This window comes from Labeo rohita, chromosome 15, assembly GCF_022985175.1.
Source record: "Labeo rohita strain BAU-BD-2019 chromosome 15, IGBB_LRoh.1.0, whole genome shotgun sequence".
In the NCBI taxonomy this organism is placed as follows: domain Eukaryota; kingdom Metazoa; phylum Chordata; class Actinopteri; order Cypriniformes; family Cyprinidae; genus Labeo; species Labeo rohita.
The window spans coordinates 13,602,128-13,626,856 of NC_066883.1; the positions used below are offsets into that span (position 1 = coordinate 13,602,128).

At 38.7% G+C, this 24,729-nt stretch overlaps 1 protein-coding gene across 1 annotated transcript in view; it reads left to right on the plus strand.

Moving 5' to 3' along the window:
• Positions 1-5,630, plus strand: part of gbe1b (glucan (1,4-alpha-), branching enzyme 1b) — a 205,877-nt gene extending 200,247 nt beyond the window's left edge. The window contains 1 exon segment of the mRNA XM_051129146.1: positions 4,230-5,630. Coding sequence (XP_050985103.1) covers positions 4,230-4,292 — 63 coding nt within the window. The 3' untranslated portion in view covers positions 4,293-5,630.
• The last annotated feature ends 19,099 nt before the right edge of the window (positions 5,631-24,729 follow it).

Genomic DNA, 24,729 nt, shown 5'->3' on the forward strand with positions numbered 1-24,729 from the left:
TTCACCCTGCCATGTAGCAGTACAAGAGGCACAACTCCTGCTGCAGAAAACATCCCCCAAACCATGACACTTCCTCCTCCACCTTTCACTGACTTCTTTACGCACTCGTGCTTCAGTCTTTCCTCAGTTTGATGCTGAACAAAATGTTTCCCATCGGACCCAAATAAATAAACTTGCACTCATCACTCCTCTCTCCACACAGCATGCTTATCGACAAAGGTGAGGTTAGCCTTTTGATTTTGTCTGCTGATGAAAGGTTTGGTCACTTCAGAGTGCACTTTCATTCCGACTTCTCTTAAACATAGACAGATCCCGAGACAGATCCTTATCCATTTCAGCACTCGACATGCAAGCAATTCCAGCTGCAGTGCTGAACCGATCCCCCATTGAGACTCACTGCATTATCCTGCTTTCTCATGCATTTGTCTTGCATGGACGACCAGCCTTTTTTGGGGGACTTGAATGAATTAGTGTCATTGTAAACCTGCAATATTCAAGAAATCACAGATTTGGAACGACCAACTTCTCTTGCAGTGACTGATAGGGTTATCCCTTTAGACTTCATCTGAACAACCTCTTGTCACAGGGTTTCAGTCACCTTAAAGTGGCCTGCCATCTAGCAATCTCAGTGAAAACTGGAAGAATGCTGCCAGTTAAATATGGTTTGTCATATAATTAAGGAAATTAGCACCAGGTGCCAGATTAACACCAATAATCTGCAAGTGTTCTCTAACTTTTCTATATCTCATTTAAGTTTTTTTAATATTAAGATTTTAAAATATGCTTAAAAACTGCCCTTCTACACTGTAAAAAATAAAAAAACAATTTGTTGAGTGAGCTTAAAATAATTTGTTACCCTGCTGCCTTAAAGTTTTAAGTTCAGTCAACTAAAATAAGTTCAGTCAACTTGAAATGTTAAGTTGTACTTAGTAACAACTTAATTATTTGTGTTTGCTAAACTTAACAGATGGGTAAGTAACCCAGCTGCCTTAAAATTTTAAGTTGATTCAACTCAAATGTCTAAGTTGTCACTTAATATAACGTAACATTTCAAGTTGAATAAACTTTTTTTGAGTTGACTGAACTTAAAAAGGCAGCCAGGTTACAAATTATTTTAAGTTAACTCAACAAATTGTTTTTTACAGTGTACTCCTGTTAGGATAACTTCAAATAGGACTAAGCAGTGTCCTTGAATTTTAGGAAATTATAGGAAGTTCTCTAATTTTGAGCTCCACTGTATCATGAAAAGAAAAATAGTTCATGTTAGCTCAGATCCATTTAAAATACTTTAATTAATTATTGACTTAATTAATGAGGCTTTTTCTTCATAATAATATCAGGACAGTTGCATCACCTCAACGTTTGAGTCTTTATGTGTTCAAAAAATACCAAACTTAATCATGAAACAGAATATTCAATTGCTTGTATGTACGAATTGCATTTTTAATGTATTTCTGAATAAATGAATAGTTAAGCATCATGTCACTGACCCAACATTATGCATCCTAGTTTTAATCCAACTGCAATTAATACCAATTGTATCTCAATTAAGTTTGAGTCCGAACCTTTGATCCTCACTGCATATTCTAGACTGCGCATTTAATCAAACACATCTATATTCAAAAGCCAGAATCTAATTTGAAATGATCACATTTTATTAATGAGCTTCATATTGCGTTGGTTGCAGTAATCAGCATGTGTGTGGCGTGCCGTAATAATGACATTAGAGACCTCTGCTGTTCTTTGTTAGCCGATTAATCCGCTATTTGTCACCATTGTTTTACGCGGCTCCGGAAAGTAAATGTTGTTGACACATGGCGGCTGCGGCACGGCGGTAGTTTTTGTCTCGGCAGGTGCGGTGATTCACTCTGGCTCTGTCTCTCGGCAGCGGTGCGCTGCGGTTCTTTCTCTCCCCACCGAGTCTGTTTAATTAGTCACCGATGTCGGTTGTCAGCATTGCGGCGGCGAGTCGTTGAGCTCCCGTGGTGCTGCGCTGGCAGAGGAATTCGCAGCGAGCAAACATGTTCTGAGGTGTTCTCACTGGGCGAGGGAGGAGATATTGAGATTTGAGTCCTGAGGGGAGCTTACTTACAGAGGAGCGATGCTCGATGAGCAGCAGACACGGGTCAGGGATCCACAACTGCCGTGTGAACATACATGTCCTTCACGCCTATAGAGGTTTAGTGCAGGAGAAACATGTTTCTGGAAAATAGAATCGATGGGGTTGAAAAGGTTAGATCATGTGTTGGGGCCACCTACACTAAAAATGTAAAAAAAAAAAAAAAAATCATTTGTAAATAAAACAAAGATTATATGTTATACAAGAAAAAACTATTACTATATTTTAAAATAGATTTAATATATCTGTCTATCTATCTATCTATCTATTTTTTTCTGACAGTGTTTTTTTTTTTTTTTTTTTTCTCCATTTAGTATTACGGGTCAATGGTATGAGACGCTTTTTATCAGAATCCCAAATTTTTTTTCCCCAAAAATACATTAACAATGCAGTTCATGCAAACAGTGTCTATTCTATGATGGACATGTGAGTAATTGGATATTTTGGTAGGCATTAAGTCAAAAAATGTCAATGTGATTACAACCTGATTTTATAATGAATAAAAAAGCCTTGTTGAAAGATTGACATTTTTGAAAAGAATAAACTAGCGGGTTTTTTTTTTTTGAAAAAGGCAGAGAAGCAATGTTTGTTATTATTTGAATATTTTAAATATTATTCATATTTTCTAAAACATTTGTCCTCCACATTGAAGTCATGTGCAACCAGCATGCCAACACATGCAGGGAAAATAAAAAATGAAATGATATCATAAAAAGGACAACTGGAGACTATTATGACTGTGTTTAAATTATTATGATAAGATGTTTAAGTCATTAAAATACCAAATAATTTGATCTTTTTAATGAAAAGGCAAGATCAGTTCAGGTTGTAAAATGTCAAAACTTCAACGTAAATTAAAAAAAAAAAAAAAAAAAAAGAAAGAAAAGAATTAAAATGTGTACAATTAAATGTATTCATATCAAGGAAAATGTCAGTATTTTAAAAGGTTATTTATTTATTATTTATTTATTTATTTAAGTCTTAAAAAGTTTTAAAATTCACAAGAAACCAACATGAATAAAAAGAATACATTTCTAAAAACTTTGCATGTTTTAGCTAGAATCTTAAGGTATTTTTTCTTTCTTTCTTTCTTTCTTTTTGACTGTCATTACTGCATTTAATGCTTTTATACTTTTCACATATTTCGGTTGTATGACAGCAGCTTTTTACTCTAACAGTTCAAATTGTGCAGAAAGTAAAACACTGTTGTCCTTTTATTAAAAAACATTTTTATTTCAATGTACAGCTGAATTGTAGTGAAGACTTATTTTTGTTTGTCCAGATAAAGTCTACATGGAACAGTGTGTTCACTTTCCATAGGGATAGTTCACCCAAAAATTAAAATTCAGTCATTAATTACTCATCCTCATATCGTTCCAAACCCATAAGATCTTCGTTCATCTTCAAAACACAAATTAAGATTTTTTTGATGAAATTCAAGAGCTTTCTGCTCCTGCATAGACAGCAACACAACTGACACATATGGTTGCCAAGTCCACATATTTTACGCTACATTTTTTTTTTTTTTTTTGGGAAGTCGGGTTACAAAAAAATCACAGGTCATGTTTCATCTGAATAACTGATCATTTTGCTAGATAAGACCCTTCTTCCTCGGCTGGGATTGTTTACAACCGCATCTGGGATCGTTTGAAGATCATTTAAACTGCGTTTTGGAAGTTCAACTTGAAAGACATGAACAAATTGTTGTTCTGGAAGTGGACTTCTCTTTTAATTTATATTCTGAAGATAAACAGAGGTCTTAAAAATAATGACAGAATTTAAAGTTTGGGGTGAACTGTCCCTTTATTTTATTTATTTTTTTAATGAATTAATGATAGTGAATTCAAACACAGAAATTCCTAAACATTGTGTCTCCATGTACATTTATGAAATACTTTTCACATTTACATCCATTTCACATTCCTGCCGCACAAATGTGAAAATAATAACTGTGGTCTAACTTTCGCTTGAAACTTCTTTCACATTCCACAGTACTTTAGACATTTACACTTTTTTATGTTATGCATTGTTTCAGAATGTGCTACATTGCCTCAAACAAATGCTGCGTCCCTTTGATCTCTTTCTGTCTTTGGCTCTTCCACTCTCTCAGGTTTACATTCCCTGCAGAACCGCTATTGTTCTGGCCAACGAGGAAATCGATTACTGCTACTGAAACACAATCAGCGATTCACTGCGAGATGGAAACCCAGCACACTTCTGTGACTCAACCTACCTCCATTCACAGCGTGTTTGCCATCATCTCTTTAGAAAGCCCACATTTTCCCGTCAACCGCCTCCAAATTCAACTGAGTGCAAGATGTTATGAATACCTGCTATCCTGTTTTTTTCTGTCATTATTGATTATCAAGTATTAGTTTGTCAATATCCCACTGCCCAACTTAGCTGAAGTTTAATCTTCAAACCCTGTTATGTTCAAATTCAGACATAACTGCCAAGATTATATCTTAATTACTACTGAAATTGCTATTCAACAGCGAATAATGTTGAAGCAAAAAATCGCTTTGAACTGTGGTCACTATTATAAGCAATACTAGTCAGCACTGTATTTGTAATACTGTAATTGTGAGAAGTAAATATAATTACTTTATATAAGTTTGATCTGTCTGCTGTTTAATTTGACACCTGCACTTTTTGACATTCTATGTGTGTGATTTACGTTCTGCATAAATATTTATGTGCATCATGTATTAATTCATCCAAGTTAAAAAAAAAAAATCGTTTGAGAGCGATGTATTGATTACATGTCAGTTCAGTGCTGAGCTCTTGTCAACAGAGTTGAATTATATATTTTTAATACATGAACTCTGTGTAAAGTCATAAAATCTAAGTTATATTTTTTCTGACAGGCTGTTTTTCCAGTGCCTTCAAAACTTTTCAGTCATAACTAGGTTTTGATGAATATTAATTTGACTAAATTAGATTTTTTTTTCATTCATTTATAATATAAAAGCTAACATAGCTTGTGTCATTTTCAGTTAAAAAACTTCTTTTACAGTATATTTTCTTCTTTATCATTAAGCTTTTGTAGCCCTAATCGACATCCAAGCCTGTGCGTGTGAAAATATATGAAAATTATTATTATAATCTTAAAGCTGCTTTCCTCAAGGTACCATTGGACACACTTGTTGCTCGTTTTCCCCTGTTGTCTTGTTTTGTGGTTCAAAAAAAAACTAAATTTTCCCTCAGTGAATCTGATTCTCACATAGATGTAGAGTAATTGGTAGCATAATCTGTCATACTGAGAAACGGCTTTTTAGAAAGCATCTTGAATGAAGATTCATCACCACTGCTTATTTTTGTTATTAGGAAAATATAGCAACTAATGAGAAAGCTTTATTTCTGAAAACAAACAAAAAAGTGTTTAAAAAATCTAATTCGAACTCATTGGAATGTCTTTTTGATGGTCAATAAATGTTTGTGTGCAACATTAAAAACTGCCGTTTGTGTATGAAAGCCATACTAAACTGAAATAAACTACTGCTGAAACAAAGACTGGCTTGTTCTTTCCTCTTCTAAAACTAAACAAGCATCAAATTGCCTGTTTTAGCTAATGGAAACAAGCTCAAGAATCTCAAAGATTTCGTATACCGTAGATTTTTATCGTCGTATTGACCAATCCGAAGCCAGGACCCGAACTTTCTCTTATATTGTAAGATTTATGCAGCTCGCAGTGCTTCTAAGGTAGATATTTTCCTGTTACTCAGGAAGTATGTGCTTTTAGAGCCATTGATCGCGGGCAAATTTGCACTGAGAGCTCGTCGAGCTTAATGCAGTGATTGTATATAGAGATGTTTAAAAAGGCTTTGTCAGTGACAGTGACATCTTTATCACTGAGATTAGCAGATCAAGTCTCTAAAGTGCTCGAAAACAGACAACAAACCCCATCCTCACACACTGATATACTTATTCAAGGCCCTTGATAGCTTACTCCATTAAAGTGTTATGTAACTCAGCCAGTGCATGTTTAGTTTGAATAATATTTTTGTGGTAATCTATAGAAACCTGTTTCAGCCTCAGAGTGAAAAGTAAAAAAGGAATTGTGAGGAAAACATTGCATTGACCCCTTTACAGGGAGTTTGATTGACAGGCAATCCGACCAATCGTAATGCCAAATCTGCCATTTTTTCTGTCAATCCACTTAAAAAAATGGTGTGTATTTACATCTTTGCGCAGTTCACGAGTTCACGCTTACATATAATTAGCTGGAGTATAGTAATGCATATTTGGCGTGCTGTCCGGGGAAGGGGTCCGAGCTCGGGAATGGCCTGAACCCAGAGAACCCCCCTAGGTGTAGTGAGGAGATGGGGTGGTGGAGGGATGCTGATACACCGTCCAATGGACAGAGGCAAGTCAGCTGTATTTAAATGTGTAGCGTTGATTAGCTTGAGTGAGCTCCTCTTGTGATAATTAGACTAGGTATCTGCCGTGCTTCTCCCGAACCTTGTTAATAAAACATTATTTAAAATAAGACCTTCTGGTTGCACCAGCTGGGCGTACGCCCGGTTGTAAGATTAGGCTGGACGTAAAATGCGCTTTAAGTCGTGCTAGAATTTATACCCAGCGTAGTGCTACGTCTCTTATGCCTTAGGCGTTAAAAGTAGGCGTAAAGTGAAAAGTCACGATTTGCTCGGACATGATTAGTTTGTAATTACTTATTGCAGACGCCAACTGTAACGTTTATGGTCTTTTCGGGCAGGATAATGTATTCTATAAACAATTATTATGTGGAGGGGTCAAGCAACACATGCAAGCAATGCGCGCACTTTGGGCAAGAGTTATTCAAGTGAAAGTAAGAAAGAAACAACGGCTAACACTGCATTAGCGGCACAAATTCTCTCAGAGACAACGAGAGACGAATCTACTTGCTGATAACGGTATATACCTGTCTTAAAGTATTCCCTTAAAGGGGTCATCGGATGCTAAGTTCACTTTTACATGTTGTTTGAACATTAATGTGTGTTGGCAGTGCATGTACAAATCTACCCTATAATGATAAAAATCCATGCAGTGGTTTTTAATTAATCTGTAAAAATAATATCCCTTTTTTCAAATCGAGCCGTTCTCAGATGCCTGTTGTTGTTGCGTCACACCCACAGAGGCCACTCCCATGATAGTTGATTGACATGAGCGTCTTACCACAGATCAGTTGTAACTGTCCAACCGCTATGTTTTGATGCCGGAGCAGGGATGCAAGTTAGACAAGAATTGAGCGATTGAGGTGTTGTGTTGCTGGATGTAATAATGAACGTAGTAGTCGTCATTTACTCCCGACATCTGAGCATTTCTTTGTGAAGGAAATGCGACTCACGATCTACATATATCCGTCTGTCTTCGTGTGAATCATTCTTGATCCAGAGTATTAGGGTTTTTTTAATGAATCTTTGCGATCACCTTTCCTAGCAATGTTCTATTTAGCAAGTTTAGCGGCTAAACATGGCTAAATGCGACTAAAGTAAACAGGTTCGTCACTCCACAGAGAGCAGAGCTCATTTGCATTTAAAGCAGCCTCGACCAGAATGGGATCATTTTTGCAGACCTGATTTTGACAAGGTAAAAAGGGTGTTGTTTTACACAACCATTGAGAATTTTTAACCAAAGTATATTTTAGACATTTCATGAAGACCCTAAAGAATCATATCAACTTGTGGAAAATGGGCATCCGATGACCCCTTTAATATTTCTATTCGACATCTTGCTTAGAGAGTAAATGCTTTGAAATTCTTAACGTCTTTAATTTGTCTCATCATTTGCAGCGTTCCTGCCATCCAATAATCGCAGTAAGTTTTGTGCTTACTTTTTAATCACAAATTAACAGCTTTCAAATTCTGTCAATTCTATCACAAACTCTACAGTATATGTGGGTTTTCAGCCACAGAAAGACGTCAAGAGCCAAAAATGCACATTTACCTCAGGAAAGACATTCATCGTACATGAACTCGATAGCTAGAAAAAAAATAACTCTACAGAGAAGCATTGTTTTACATTCATTATATTTTACTTAACCTGTCGCCTTTATTTTTAGTGTTAGTCTGAAGAAATATGTCATGGGAATGTGCGGGGAGACCTCAGATACGAAAACACAGACATTTAGTTAATGAAATTATTTCACGGTGGCTTTACTTGTTATGATGTCTTAAGCAATTCAGTTTTATATTAATATATTTATATACATGTGTCACGACATGTGAAAGACCCACAAAACGTATTCATTGTTTGAAATTCTTTTGAAAATGGCAAAATTTGAAAGCTAAGACTTTGTGTCTTGTCTGTTGGCACATTGTCAGTTTCTTTTGCTTTGCGATGTATTTTTCACTGCATGAGGACATGATGTGGCATGAGAGCACCATGGTGGGTTTTTTGCAATCAAAAAAAAAAAAAAAAAAATAATTAGTCACAAATGACATAAAATGACATTAGAAGATATGCTCATATCAGAAGATATAAAGTCCCAATTATGAGACATTAAAAAGTTGCAGTTGTAAAGTATAGTCACATTGCAAATGATCATCCTAGTGTGGGATATTAAGCTCCAATGGCTAATGTGAGAAGTTAGAAATGTGAGATATAGTGACACTGCAAGAAAAAAACAATCACACTGTGTCACGTTGCAAAATGTGAAGTCACAGACTATATAAAGTCTAAATTATGAAGTATATTGTCAGACTAGGAGATATAAAACCACACCGCAAGATAAAATGTCCCAATTGTGACATATAAAAATGCAATTATGACAAACAAAGTCACAATTGTGGAACATAAAGTCAGACTGAGAGAAGATATGAATTCTCACTTACAAGAAACAATGTTGCAATGTCAGATATAAAACAGCAAATATAAGAAACAAAGTAGATAATTTTGCAATGAAAATTGCAAAATATTATTAGATTCAGACATTTAGAGCCACATCGTGAGATAAAAAGTCTCAAAGTTATGACAAAGTCTCAGTTGTGATATAAAAATGCAAAAATTAGAAACAAAGTCACAATAGGAAATATAAAGTTGCAATGTGAGACTGAGCAATAAAAGGTTCAATTGTGAGTTAAAAACGTGAAAATGAGAAACAAATTAACAATTGTGAAATATAAGTCTCAATTGTGAGATAAAAACAAAGATGCAGTTTTGAAGTGTAGTCACATGTGAGATACATTTTCAATTACAAGAAACAGTTGCAATGTGAGATATTCAAAACAAATATAAGAAACAAAGTCACACTTGTAGAATATAAAGTCAAACTGAGAAAATTTCTCACATACAAGAAACAAGGTTGCAATGTGGGATATAAAACAGCAAATATGAGAAACAATATTGATAACGATAATTTAGTTAATGCAATAACAAAGTCACATTCAGAGATATACAGCCACATCATGAGATAAAAAGTCTCAATTATGAGAAACAAATTCTCAGTTGTGAAATATAAAGTTGCACTGTAAGAATTAAAGTCACACTAAGCGATAAAAGATTAAATTATGAGATAAAAACTCAAAAATGAAAAACAAAGTCACATTGCGAGAGAAAGTTACACTGAGAAAAGCCTCAATTACAAGAAACAAACTCACAATTGCAAAACATGAAGTTTCATTGTAAGATATAGAGTCACTTTCTGAGATAAAAACAAATCAGAAACAAAGATGCAAATTGCAAAACATAGTCATATGGTGAGATATACTGTAAAATCACTGAGTGATATAACTTCTCACTAGAGACAGAATTGCCATGTGCGATATAAAAAAGCAAATATGAGAAACAAAGTAGCAATTGCGAGATAATATCACAAATGAGAAACAGAGTCGCAAGTTGTGGAATATAAAATCAAACTGAGAGAGAAAAATTCTCACATACAAGAAACAAGGTTGCAATGTGAGATATAAAACAGCAAAGTCGATAATTTTGCAATGAGAATCACATTCAAAGATTTAGAGCCACATCATAAGATAAAAAGTCTCAATTACGAGAAACAAAGTCTCAACTGTGTGATATAAAAATGCAAAAATTATAAACAAAGTCCTAACTGTGAAATATAAAGTTGCGTTGTGAGATGTAAAGTCTCACGGAGCAATAAAGTGTTCAGTTCTGAGAATAAAACGCAGAAATGAAAAACAAAGTCACATTGCGAGAAAGTTACACTGAGAAAAAGTCTTAATTACAAGAAACAAACTCAGTTGTTAAATATAAAACTGCATTAAGATGTAGTCACTCTAAGCGATTAAAAGTCTCAATTGTGAGATAAAAACAAATCTGAGAAACAGATGCAATTGTGAAATATAGTCACATGGTGAGACATAAATTCTCAATAAGAAAAAAAGTTGCAGTGTGAGATACAATAAAGCAAATATGAGAAATTAGCAATTGTGAGATAAAGTCACAAATATGAGCAACAAAGTCGCAATAGCAAAATAGTCACATTTAGAGATAAAAAGTCACACTGAGAGATCAAGAGTTAATTACAAGAAACAAAGTCGCTAAATTAGAAAAATGCAAATATGAGAAAAGTAGCAATTGTAAAATATAAAGTCACACTGAGAGATAAAAAGTTGCAATTACAAGAATTACAGTCGCAATGTGAAATACAAAAAAGTCACATTGTAAATCAAAGTCACACTGAGAAATATAAAGTCAACTACAAAAAATATAAAGTTGAATTGAGAGATACAAAGTCAAACTGAGCAAAGGGTTTAATTCTGAGATGAAAATGCAAAAATGAGAAAACTTCACATTGCGAGAGATAGTTAAACTGAGAACAAGTCTTAATTACAAGAAACAAACTCACAATTGTGAAATGTAAAGTTTCATTGTCACAAAATGAGATTAAAAGGCAAAATATAAAGTCGTGAGATATAAGGTCACGCTGAGACAAAAAGTTTCAATTTCAAGAAACAAAGTCTCAGTTGTGATATATAAATGCAAAAAATAGAAACAAAGTCACATGTATAAAATATAAAGTTGCAATGTGAGATATAAAGTGACACTGAGCAATAAAAGGTTCAACTGTCAGATAAAAAAGCAAAAATAAGAAACAAAGTCACATTACGAAAGAAAAAGTCTCAATTACAAGAAACAAATTCAGAATTGTGAAATATATCGTTTATTGTGAGATAAAAACAAATCTGATAGACGCAATTGCAAAATATAGTCACATGGTGAGATATAAATTCTCAATTACAAGAAACAAAGTTGCATGGCGAGATATAAAAAAGCAAATATGAGAAACAAAGTGGCAGTTATGAGGTAAAATGACAAATATGAGAAACAAAGTCGCAATAACAAAATAGTCACATTTAGAGATATAAAATCACATTACGAGCTAAAAAGTCAAGAGAGATCAAGACTCAATTACAAAAAAAAACATCACAAAATGAGATAAAAAAATGCAAATAGGAGGAAAAAAGTAGCAATTGCAAAATATAAAGTCAAATTGTGAAATATAAAGTCACACTGAGAGATAAAAAGTCGCAATTACAAGAATTACAAAGTCGCAATGTGAAATACAAAAAAGTCACATTGTAAATCAAAGTCACTCTGAGAAATATGTAGTCAACTACAAGAAACAAACAGCAATTGTGAAATACTTAATTGCAAGAAACAAACTCATGATTGCAAAATATAAAGTTTCATTGTGAGATATAAGGTCACTAAGATAAAAAAGTTTGAAAGTTTTCAATTACGAGAAGTCACAATGTGAGATACAAAAATGCAAGTATGAGAAACAAAGTCACACTGCAAATCAAAGTCACATTAAGAAATATAAAATCAACCACAAGAGACAAACTCGCAATTGTGCTATATACAGTTACAATAACCTTTAAAATAAAAAAAAAAAAAAAAACATAGAGGCAGGAATGGATTTCCACTGTAATCAGTGCACAATACCAGCTGTAAAGCCATTTGATCAGTTTCCGTTGCAAATGGCCTTATGTTAACTGCTAAACCATATGGTCAGTTTTATACTTTCATGGCCAAGCACAAGAAAACATTCATATTCCAAACCCATCAGTTCAACGCAAGTTCTGAACACCTCATTTACCTTTATGTAACACCAAAAGGGCTTAAAATCACTCGCTGTAATGCTAAAAGCTTTGAGAGGACCACTTTGCATAAATATCTGCCTCTTCCACAAGGACCATTGTGAATTTGAAGAAGGACGTTGTGCTTAATCGTACCTTTCATCCTGACCAATGGCATTTTCATTAGAGTTCTTGAATTGAATGTGTTAATCTAAACGGGGGGAGTCAACAGGAGCGCTGGGACCGCTTTGTTTCGCCCGTCTTTTTAGCTAATCAAGTCCGCTGTTCGTCATTAATCACCTCTGTGACTGTGTGGAAATCAAGAGCGACTGAAGAAAGCTGTGACCTCAGACTCCCCCGCAAGGTCATAGATATGTGGACAATGGCTTCTTTTTATGCTTATTATTCGAATTCCTTTTTTGCTCTCCTTCATCTGCTCCTCCGTCTCCACTTACTGATGCACCATGTAAATCATCCTCTTTCATTGACACTTTTGTGATGTATGTTTGGCCTTTAATGTAGTACTGAAGAATGTGCGCTGCATCTATCTTGCGTTTCCCTCATGGGTCGGATAAACTTGCATTATCTCACTGATGAGCCAGCAAATGGGTGTACTAATGAAATTTCACTTGGATTTTGTCAGAGCTCCTGTTCCCCATTGGTTACAAAGGGATCAAGTGTTATTCAGATGTTGCTGGCCTTTCTTTGTGGGACACTGGCTGTGGTTTGTCCTCATATTCATGAAGGTAACAGTGAATAATACACAGTTCTGTCACTGCTCACTGGTGTTTTACTCAGAGTCTGTGGAGTAATGCTTCCATCTAGTGGTAGCAGTAACTCAGCACCCTCTGTCTAATGTCTCTAAAAGATATTTTACACCAGGGATCTCCAACCCTGCTCCCGAAGAGGACGAAAGCTCTCTGGGAGGTTTATAAAGTTTGAAAAATGAACATTTTTCTTACATAAATGCATTGATTTGCTTCAGAAGGCCTTTACTAACCACCTAGAGCAGTGTGGAGCAATTTTTATGATGGATTTTTCGGGCTTCAAAATCTCAACAGCCATTCACTGCCATTATAAAGCTTGGAAGAGCCAGGACATTTTTTAATATAACTCCGATTGTATTCGTCTGAAAGAAGTCAGTCATATACACCTAGCTTGAGGGTAAGTAAATCATGGGGTAATTTTCATTTTTGGGTCAACTATCCTTTTAACTATTTATTTACATCTATTTGATTTTATTTAAATAATCATATTTTTATATGTCCATATTTTGGACATTTTTGTCCTTTTGTTTTATCATTTTGTATGTGTTACTGACAGTTGCATACATTTTGGCACAGGTGTGTATTTTTATTGGAATTTTACTATTTCACCTATTTCCTTTAATAAATCTATTTTGCACTAGGCACAAAAAAAATAGTTCCACTCAGGACATTAAGGACAAAAATGTCCCAATTGAAACCCATTAAAACTGCTATTTTTAATCACAGTGCCATTTAACTGTAAAATGATGCAATTTTTGTTAATGCATGTTCATTCTGTTGGCAAGGCTTCAAAATTATTATTATTTTTAACCATTTTTTACCAGATGGTGCCATTTTTTCAGATTTGGCCAATAAAGCAAATACTCGCTTTGTTCCTGTTTTCTGCTTCTGCATATTAGAGAGCCAATTGGATAAATAATGCAGCTGTAATTGTGTGGGTGTGTTGGTATGGATGTCAGAGTGTGGTTTGTATGTGTGTCACAAAAAAAAAAAAAAATGTGTGTGTGCGTGTGTGTTCTTGTAATATTTGAGAGAGAAAAACTCTACTGAAATCACAAATTTAAACACTGTGTGCACCAGTTTTGCTGGCATCTAATGCAGAAAATCTGGTACTGCGTCCAAACAAAATCTTACTGAAAGCTCATTTTTTAAGATATCAACCTCAAATTTGGAACACAACTTGTTTAGATTTATGCCTTTGATTTTCTAGTGAGTTTAGAGTTCAACATGTTTCATAAAATATATATTTTATATAAAATATTGTTCATAAAACATTTTCCGAAACTTAAACCTCTTTTTATTTATTTATTTTTTTTTTTTTTTTTTTTTTTTTTTTTCACTTTTTAAGCTTTTTCTACTTCAACAATAATCTGCCATGGGTCTTCTTTAAGATGAGACCAAACTTAAGTCTGCTCCCAAGCTTCAAATTTTTATGTTTTTTTTTTTTTTTTTTTTGACAAACATTCTGTCCACTAAGGACCTATGTGTAACTTTTTTTATTGACGCACAAGGGATAAACATATTTAAATTATGTCTAGCAGTGGAACAAGCAATATTCAGTTAGTTCAAATGTATGACATTCAAATAAATAGAATTTCTTTCAACTAAATAATACACATTTGTTTCCCCCTTTGCAGCTGAGAAGGCTTTCCACAAGATTTTGGAGTGTTTCTCTGCTCATTCATCCATTAGATCATTTGTGAAATCAAACACTGACGTTGGATGAGAAAGCCTGGCTCTTTCCAGTTCATCCCAACTGAACGGTGCTGAGGTCAGGACATTGTGCAGACCAGTCAAGCTCTTCCACAACAATCTCATCCAACCATATATTTATAAACTTTGCTTTGTGCACTGGGGCTCAGTCATGCTGGAATAGAAAAGGGCACCAAAGTTGGAAGCATAGCATGGACCGTTTTCACAAGACTGAGATGATGCATTTCAATGGTCATCAGCATCATAAATCATTGAAAGTTTTTTTATATTTTCACAAAACAACTAGTTAAGGCTAATGCAAGGGTGTTTCTAATGCAGGGTCTATGGGAGAGACTGTAATTTTTTTCCTTTTTTTGAAAGTCGTAAAAAAGTGTTTTTCTTTTGCTATTTTAGCAAATGAGAATGCAAAAATATATTTGTGTTACACTCCCATGCACTGCTCTCAGATTTTATGATGACTTTCACTGCTGAGAAACCCGGAAATGTAAGAAAGGTCCATTGTCCAAAATGTCTTAGTATGTTGAAGCTTTAAGATTTCCCTTCACTAGAAGTAAGGGGCCTAGACCAACCCCTGAAAAACAGCTCCATTCCAGTATCCCTCCTCCATCAAACTTTACACCTGACACAAATCAGGCAGGTAACGTTCTCTTGGCATCCACCAAACTTAGACTCACCCATCAGTCTGCCAAACAGAGCCTTGAATCTTTTCCTGAAACAGTCAGTGCTTCACAAGGCTTTATTTGCCCATCACTACTGTCAGCCGTTGAATGAATGAATGTCAAGTCCCGCTTGTTTACTTCGAACCGGAAGACACTCCCAAATTTGACACAAGGCCTCATGGGGTGTAGGAAACTTGTGGATAGAATCACTAGAGCAATGGCGAGTTTTATGCACTATGTGCCTCAGCACCAAGCTCTGTGACTTTATGCGGTCTCATGCTTTGTTACCAAGTGGCTGCTTTTCCTAAAAATTTCCACTTTCTAGTAATACCATTTACAGTCAACCATGGACTATCTAGTAGATTTGAAATTTCACAAATTGACTTATTGCAAAAGTGACATCCTATTACAGCACCATGCTTAAATTCAGTGAGGCTATTTCTACAAACAACATTTTCGTTTTAAAATGCTCTCTGTCCATGTTTTCAAGCATTTTCCATCCACACTGAAACAGCAGGATCATTTTATTTAGTCAAAATATCTCATCATTCACTGATGCATCCAGGTTGATCTTAATCATGTTTGGTCTACAACACAACTACAGCAATCGTGAGTACATTTTGTGTCATCTTTGCAGGACATTTATAAGAAAAGTGTGGAACAGGGGTGCCCAAAGTTAGTCCTGGAGGGACGGGGTCCTGCAGAGTTTAGCTCCAACCAATTAGACACACCTGAACCAGAAAATCAAGCTCTTACTAGGCATACTAGAAACTTCCCAGCAGGGGTGTTGAGGCAGGTTGGAGCTAAACTCTGCAGGACACCTGCCCTCCAGGACCAACTTTGAGCACCCCTGGTGTAGAAAGTAACATATCTTTAGCAACAGTAGCACATAACAGACACAATACTGATACAAACATAAGGTGTGTCTGAAAGTGACCTATCAGTAAGCCCTGCCCCCCTAAGTTACTGTTGCAAACTCAAACAAACAGAGTTGCTAACTGTCTTACAATGACAGCTGTCAGTGTAAAAAACCTGTACGTTTTTGATACATTTTGGACTCAGAAGGACCACCTATTGTCGAGGAGCATTTAAGTGGGACTTAAATATGCCGTGGAGGGATATATTAAAGATGTTAAAAATAAATATAGTGGGTAACAAGATTCATTTGGAAGCTAGGGTTTACAGTTCACAATGCGAGCGGGAGATTGCAGATGACAACATCCAGGATCAACACTGTTCATGTACTGCAGGGTAAGATTACATTAATTTACATTTAACCAGTTTAATATGGAGAGGCAATAAAATGTCGACCTTTATTTATGTGTTTTCGACCTACACTGTACATGACGTGAGAACAGTTAGTTATTTAATTTGTACATTAGCATGGACTCACTTTAAAGTTAGCTAGTTTTAGCCAGAGATTCCTTGCTGAATCAGAAGATGACATTAAACTCCTGCTTGAGCAGGTGAAAATTGTAACTTAATGAGAGTATGACAACCAGAAAATGAATGTTGAATTATAAAATAAATTCCAAATTCCACTGCCCATCCTCTCAGGATATCTGGAATCAGTGTTACAAGTACCCCTGGCACATCATTTTTGCAGTTTTGCAGCATCGACAGCATCAAACCAATGAGAACCTCGGATTTTCCATTGTTTCTTTATGGTGCTGAAACTTAAAGGAGAAGTCCACTTCCAGAACAACAATTTACAAATAATTTACTCACCCCCTTGTCATCCAAGATGTTCATGTCTTTCTGTCTTCAGTCGTAAAGAAATTATGGTTTTTGAGGAAAACACTTCAGGATTTTTCTTCATATAATGGACTTCAGTTTTGCCCCTGATTTTGAACTTCCACAATGTAGTTTGAATGCAGCTTCAAAAGGCTCTAAACCAGGGGTGTCAAACTCAGTTCCTGGAGGGTCACAGCCCTGCAGAGTTTTGTTCCAACCTTGCTCCAACGCGCATACTATGCAGTTTTCAATTAGGACTGAAGGACTTGATTAGTTGGATCAGGTTTGTTTAATTAGGGTTGCATCTAAACTCTGCAGGGCTGCGGCCCTCCAGGACCGGAGTTTGACACCTGTAACGCCACGCCAGCAGAGGGAGCCCTCACCCACTGACTGACTGTTGCTGCTCCCTCTGCTGCTTCACTGGTAACTTCCTGTTTGGTGGCCATTTTAAGGAGGCCTAAACCAAACAGGCTTCGCGAAGTATTGTTTTGCTCATGCGGACTCTACCAAGCGGTTTTCCCTGTTTCCTTTCCCCTGTTTTTGTCATTGCCACGGTTTTGTTTATTGTCATTTTTGTTTTGTTTCATGCCATAGTTCTGTCTAGTTTTGCCATCGTTCTTTGCCTTGTTTATTTGTTACTTTTCGGACTGCTCTCTTTGGTTTTGGACTCTGCCTGTTTACTGGATTTACGCTCTCGCCTTGCCCTGGATATTACTGTTTGTTTGTTTATCGACCCTGCCTGTCTTGACTACGATCTGTTATTAAAAGCTCGCACTTGGATCTTATACGCTTCTGACGAGTCCTCATTACAGAATACTTCGCCTACCAAAGATCCAGCGGCTTCTACACAGATCACACCATGGACCCAGCATCACACCTCTTCCGCCTTCGCCAAGGTAACAGGCCCATTGAGGATTATGTCACCGATTTCTGTGAGCTATGCTATTTGGTTCCTTTTAATGACGTGGCGCTTAAAGACATTTTCCGCTATGGATTAGATGATCCAATTCAGTCCTGCCTACCAGGAGGTAAAATTCACTGGACACTTGAAAAATACATAGACTTTGCACTCTGTTTAACTGGCTCACATTTCACTGTTGGGATTGCGGATGAGGGACCCCGCAATCCTGCAGTAATACCACAACCTGCTCACATCACACCTGCCAAGCCAAAGCCTGTTCACGTCATGTCTGGAATTATTCAAGTAACGTCAGAGCTCTATCATGCCATGCCTGCCAAGCCAAAGTTTACTCAAGTTATGTCCACCACGCCAAGACCAGTTTACGTCATGCCTGCCAATTCAAAGCCTGTTCAAGTCACATCCACCAAGTCAAGGTCTGCTAACGTCACGTCTGCCAAGCTGCAGCCTGTTCACGTCACATCTGCCAAGCCACAGCCTGCACTCGTTAAGTCTACTAAGCCAGAGCCATCTCATGCCAAGTCTATCAAGCCAAAACTTGCTCACGCCATGCCTGCCGCTCCAGGGCCTGCTCACACCATGCCTGCCGCTCCAGGGCCTGCTCACGCCATGCCTGCCGCTCCAGGGCCTGCACCTGTCATGGCCGCCCGTCCAGAGTCTGCACCTGTCATGGCCGCCATCCCTGAGCCAGTCCACAAGATGGCCGCCATCCCAGAGCCAGTCCACAAGATGGCCGCCATCCCCAAGCCTGTTCCCAAGATGGCCGCCATCCCCAAACCCGTTCCCAAGATGGCCGCCATCCCCAAGTCTGTTCACAAGATGGCCGCCATCCCCAAACCCGTTCCCAAGATGGCCGCCATCCCCAAGCCTGTTCCCAAGATGGCCGCCATCCCCAAACCCGTTCCCAAGATGGCCGCCATCCCCAAGCCTGTTCCCAAGATGGCCGCCATCCCCAAACCCGTTCCCAAGATGGCCGCCATCCCCAAGCCTGTTCACAAGATGGCTGCCCCGTCTAAGTCCCCGGCCAAGATGGCTGCCACGCCTGAGCCTCATCAAATCAAAATCATCTCACCCAAATCTCATCTCGCCAAGTCTGCTGCACCCAACACAAATCAAGTGATGCCTGATCCTCCAGTGTCAAGTCAAGTCAGGGCTACACTTTCTGTGCCAAGTCAAGATACAGCTGTTGTTCTCCATGAATCAAGCCAAGATACAGCTGTTCTCCATGAGCCAAGTCAAGATGCAGCTGTTGTTCTCCATGAGTCAAGCCAAGACACAGCTGTTGTTCTCCATGAATCAAGCCAAGATACAGCTGTTGTTCTCCATGAGTCAAGCCAAGATACGGCAGCTGTGCCCCACGAGTCAAGCCAAGTCACAGCTGTGCCCCACGAGTCAAGCCAAGTCACAGCTGTGCCCCACGAGTCAAGTCACATTACAGCTGTTGTTCCTGAGTCAAGCCATGTTGTTCCTGAGTCAAGCCATGTTGTTCCTGAGTCAAGCCATGTTGTTCCTGAGTCAAGCCAAGTTTCCAAGTCAAGTCAAGTTGCAGCTGCGTTTCCCGAGTTAAGTCAAGTTTCTAAGTCCAGTCAGGTCACGGCTGTTGTTCCAGCATCAAGTCAAGTTAAAGCTGTGTTTCCTGTGTCAAGTCAGGTCAGAGCTGCTCTTCCGAAGTCCAGTCAAGTTACATCTATTGCTCCTGTGTCAAGTAAAGCTATAGCTGTAGCCCTCAAGTCAAGCAAAGTCACTACCGATCTTTACAAACCAAGCCAAACCACAGTTGATCTCCCTGAGCCAAGCCAAGCTACAGCAGATCTTCATGAGCCAAGTCAAGTTGCTGCTGTTATTCCCGAGCCAAGTCAAGCTACAGCTGACCTGCATGAGCCAAGTCAAGCCACAGCTGATCTCCCTGAGCCAAGTCAAATCACAGCTGACCTTCACGAGCCAGGTCAAGTCACCACTGTTCTTCACGAGTCAAGTCAAGCCACGGCAGGCCTCCCTGAATCAAGTCAAGCCACGGCAGGCCTCCCTGAGTCAAGTCAAGAAACTACTGACCCAAGCCACGCAGAGCCCACGCTCCCAAGCCACGCAGAGCCCACGCTCCCAAGCCACGCAGAGCCCACGCTCCCAAGCCACGCAGAGCCCACGCTCCCAAGCCACGCAGAACCCACATTCCCAAGCCACAAGTCCACAGCATCCACACCCTCAAGGCCAACAGACATCCCACTATCTACTGTGCTGCCTGTAATGGCCGTTGCCATTTTCAGTGTGTGGGCTGCACACTGTGCTCCAGAGGCCTCGTCTGTCCACGAGTCAGTTCCAAAGGCCTCGTCTGTCCACGAGTCTGCTCCAGAGGCCTCCTCTGTCCACGAGTCTGCTCCAGAGGCCTCCTCTGTCCACGAGTCTGCTCCAGAGGCCTCCTCTGTCCACGAGTCAGTTCCAGAGGCCTCGACTGTCCATGAGTTCGCGCCTATACCTCCAGAGGTGTCAGTGCACACTGTAGATCCTCCAAAGGAGGTGGCGTCCGTTTATGAACTCCCTGCCACATTTGCCCAAGAATCTGCGCCTATGCCTCCAGAGGTGTCAGCATATGCTGTAGATCCTCCCATGGGGGCGGCGTCCTCCCATAAACTCTCTACCCATCATATCACGGCCCAGAAGGCCAATCATGAACTCTCTGCCTGTCATGTCACAGCCAAGAAGGCCTATCACGAACTCTCTGCCTGTCATGTCACAGCCCAGAAGGCCTATTGTGAACTCTCTGCCTGTCATGTCACAGCCACAAAGGCCTCCCATGAACTGTCTGCCCGCCAGGTCACGATCACGAAGGCCTCCCATGAACTCTCTGCCCGCCAGGTCACGATCACGAAGGCCTCCCATGAACTCTCTGCCCGCCAGGTCACGATCACGAAGGCCTATCATGAACTCTCTGCCTGTCATGCCACGGCCAAGGAAATCATCCGTGAACACACCACTCTGCTATGGATGTCACTAGTTCCACTTTGGATATCTCTGCTCCTGTCTGCTCTGCCTGCCCTGCTATGGCTCCCTGTTATGCCTGCTCTGCCTGCCTCGCCATGGCTCCCTGCTCTACCTGCTCTGCCTGCCCCACCATGGCTTCCTACTCTACCATTGCTCCACGGCCCAGGACCTCCGAGGTCCCACTGTCTGCCATTGCTCCACGGCCCAGGTCCTCCAAGGTTACATTGTCTGCCACAGTTCCACGGCCCAGGTCCTCCAAGGTTCCACTGTCTGCCACAGTTCCACGGTCCAGGTCCTCCAGTGCTTCACTGTCTGTCCCTGCTCCATGGCCCAGGTCCCCCAGTGTTCCACTGTCTGCCACAGCTCCACGGTCCAGGTCCTCCAGTGTTTCACTGTCTGCCTCTGCTCCATGGCCCAGGTCTTCCAGTGTTCTGTCTGCTACTGTTCCATGGCCCAGGTCCTCCAGTGCTTCACTGTCTGTCCCTGCTCCACGATCCAGGCCCACCTCCTCTGCACGGACCTGGCCCCCCGTCCCACCCCCTGTTTTGCCTCTGTTCCCCCACCCTCCTGGACTGTTGTTTGAGCGCCAGGGGTCGCTCCTAGGGGGATCTGTAACGCCACGCCAGCAGAGGGAGCCCTCACCCACTGACTGACTGTTGCTGCTCCCTCTGCTGCTTCACTGGTAACTTCCTGTTTGGTGGCCATTTTAAGGAGGCCTAAACCAAACAGGCTTCGCGAAGTATTGTTTTGCTCATGCGGACTCTACCAAGCGGTTTTCCCTGTTTCCTTTCCCCTGTTTTTGTCATTGCCACGGTTTTGTTTATTGTCATAGTTTTGCTTTTGTTTCATGCCATAGTTCTGTCTAGTTTTGCCATCGTTCTTTGCCTTGTTTATTTGTTACTTTTCGGACTGCTCTCTTTGGTTTTGGACTCTGCCTGTTTACTGGATTTACGCTCTCGCCTTGCCCTGGATATTACTGTTTGTTTGTTTATCGACCCTGCCTGTCTTGACTACGATCTGTTATTAAAAGCTCGCACTTGGATCTTATACGCTTCTGACGAGTCCTCATTACAACACCCCTGCTCTAAACAATCCCAGCTGAGGAAGAAGGCTCTTATCTAGCGAAACAATCAGTCATTTTTTTGAAAAAAAAAATAAATTGTATACTTTTAAAGCACAAAAGCTTGTGTAGCACAGGCACCGGGATGCACGTTCTTGAATGATTCGTTCATTTTGAACGGCTCTTTAATGTGACTTGGGAAAAATGAGTCGTCTCGGGGAGTGATTCGTTCAGTTGCGCATACGCAACATCCTATTAGGTTCTGTTCTGGAATTAGTTCAACTGTTTCGAGTCTTCGAGTTGTTTGTTCATCTTATGGGGCTGTCATGTGATGAACGAACAACTCAAACCTTGTCAGATGAGAGTTGAGGTGAGCTAATCATAGACTAAAGACCCAGGTAAACAACGAATTAATCTTTTCTGTTTCTTTTAGCATTATAGTTTTGTCTTGTTTGTAGTGTGATCAACTTTTGTGTAAGTAGTAGATGTGTTAGGGAAGTAACACGTAACATTTTAATTATATTTTGCTAAAATTAACGAAATGACTCAAAAAAAGATTCGTTCATTTTGCTGAACGAGACTCAAAGGTCAGAGTCGGTAAAATGATCCGAACTTCCCATCACTACTACGAATCACGTTGAAGTTCATCGTCTGTGTACTCCGGCCCAAAAAGGTAGAGAATGGCGAAAAACTCCATCTTATTTTCTCCTACAACTTCAGAATCGTCCAACATCGTTGTAGCTTTTTGTTTGTAAACAGGACAATTTTGAAGTTGAAGGAGAAAATGAGATGGGAGTTTTTCAACATACCCTAATGGTATTGACCCGGATTACACAGAGTACGCATGCGCATCACAGAGCTAGATGAGCATTTGAGGTTAAAAAGTTTGCGGCACTGCACAAGTTTGCATGCGTCATTACAATGTAAACTGATGGACATACAAAATCCTGAAACAGAAAACTAATAAATAACGTATTACTCCCTCCTCACTTCGGTAACTGTGGGCTTCCAGACATACGGTCTCACACATCAACATATCTCCCATATGAGAAAAGTGGTTTTAGAATTAAAGATAAAAGATAAGGCCAGCAGGAGTCACTCATACTTTATTACATAAACAACAAGCAGTACATAATACATAATAAAATGGAACAGTTTTGATGCTATATTACTGATTTTTTATGATGTTAAGGGTGTTGCTCAGTGATATGTAGAACCACTGGGTGAAGCGGTCATAGCCGTGCTGTGTCGTGAATAAAATACAGCTGCTGAATCAGAACTGAGGACTGGAACTAACCACTTTTATAAAAGACAATAAAATACTCTCATGCAAAATAGATTTTCACGTGTTTTATTTATCTCGGAAGGTTTAATTTGGCTTAAAAGCACATTCTTGTGCTATATTCAAAATGCGCTTATTAAATACATAGAAAAATGTTTATTGTAAGACATTGCAGTGTAGGCCTATGAAATATTGTGTACTTAGTGTGTACATGTGTGAATGTGCTATGGACAATAAGTACTATACTGACCTCTTGTGGTGATTTTAGTCAATTCTGTGCTTATGATTTTTAATAGCTTTGGTCTAGTTTAAAAAAATCATTTGATTCTCAGTACACTGTGTCAATGTGCAACTTGTAAATATAAAATAAATACAGAATAGGAATTTTAAAGCAGGCCTTCACGTGATTTGGAAAGCCATAGTGCTGATACACAAAAGCATGGCTATTCAAACAAATTATTTTTAACTGAAATATATTCCCAATCAATGCACCAACCATCAGAGGGCAAGAGATGACAGTTGTTAACTACAAAACTAAAAGGACACATCATGACAAAAAGGCACAGTTTGTGCTCTTATCTGCATCCAGCTATTTTTAGCTGTACAAAACAACTCATTTTGCTGCTTGACATTGCAAATTGGTGTGTCTTACCATATTATTTTAATGTATTATTTTAATTATGAGCACACTGGCTTGTAGGGCAAACATGTTGCATTCATGCGCATTGTTATTCTTCTCGTTATTTCCCTATAGCTGATAATGAACCCAAAGGCTTTTTACCCATAGCTATTTGGACTAAGTGTTCAAGTGGATGTGAAGACTGCAAATGTGTGTTTAACTTTTGATTAACCTGATGGGATGCAACTAAAACACAGTGTAGTAAAATGTAAGTAACATTTTAATAGAGTTTTATTCACAGATAAACATCTAAATGTCTCCTCAGTCCCTCTGAACCAGATGACACAGTTTAGTAATTGTCATGCTTGTAATTAAATGAACTGTTATACCAAAAATGAAAATTTACTCACCCTCAGGCCATCCAAGATGTAGATTACTTTTTCTCTTTTTAATCAGAACAGATTTATTCTGTTAGTTAGATAAGTTTAGCATTACATCACTTGCTTACCATTACTGCAGTGAATGGGTGCCGTCAGAATGAGAATTTAATTAACTGATAAATAACATCATAAAAATCCACAAATGATCCACACATCTCCAGTCCATCAGTTATCTTGTAATGTGAAAAGATGTTTGTATTAAACAAATCTATTAAGACGTTTGAAGAGTTCAGATGCAAAACCAGCTAAATCTATCTGACGTCTGATGGGCGTTGATGGACGTATAATATGTGTCAGAAGCATTCACTCAGTATCATAATCTCATTTTTGACCAAGATGGCTTTTAGCTGGTTTTGCATCTGAACTCTTCATTTTTAACCTCAAACCGTTTATTCCAATTAAAATACAAGTTT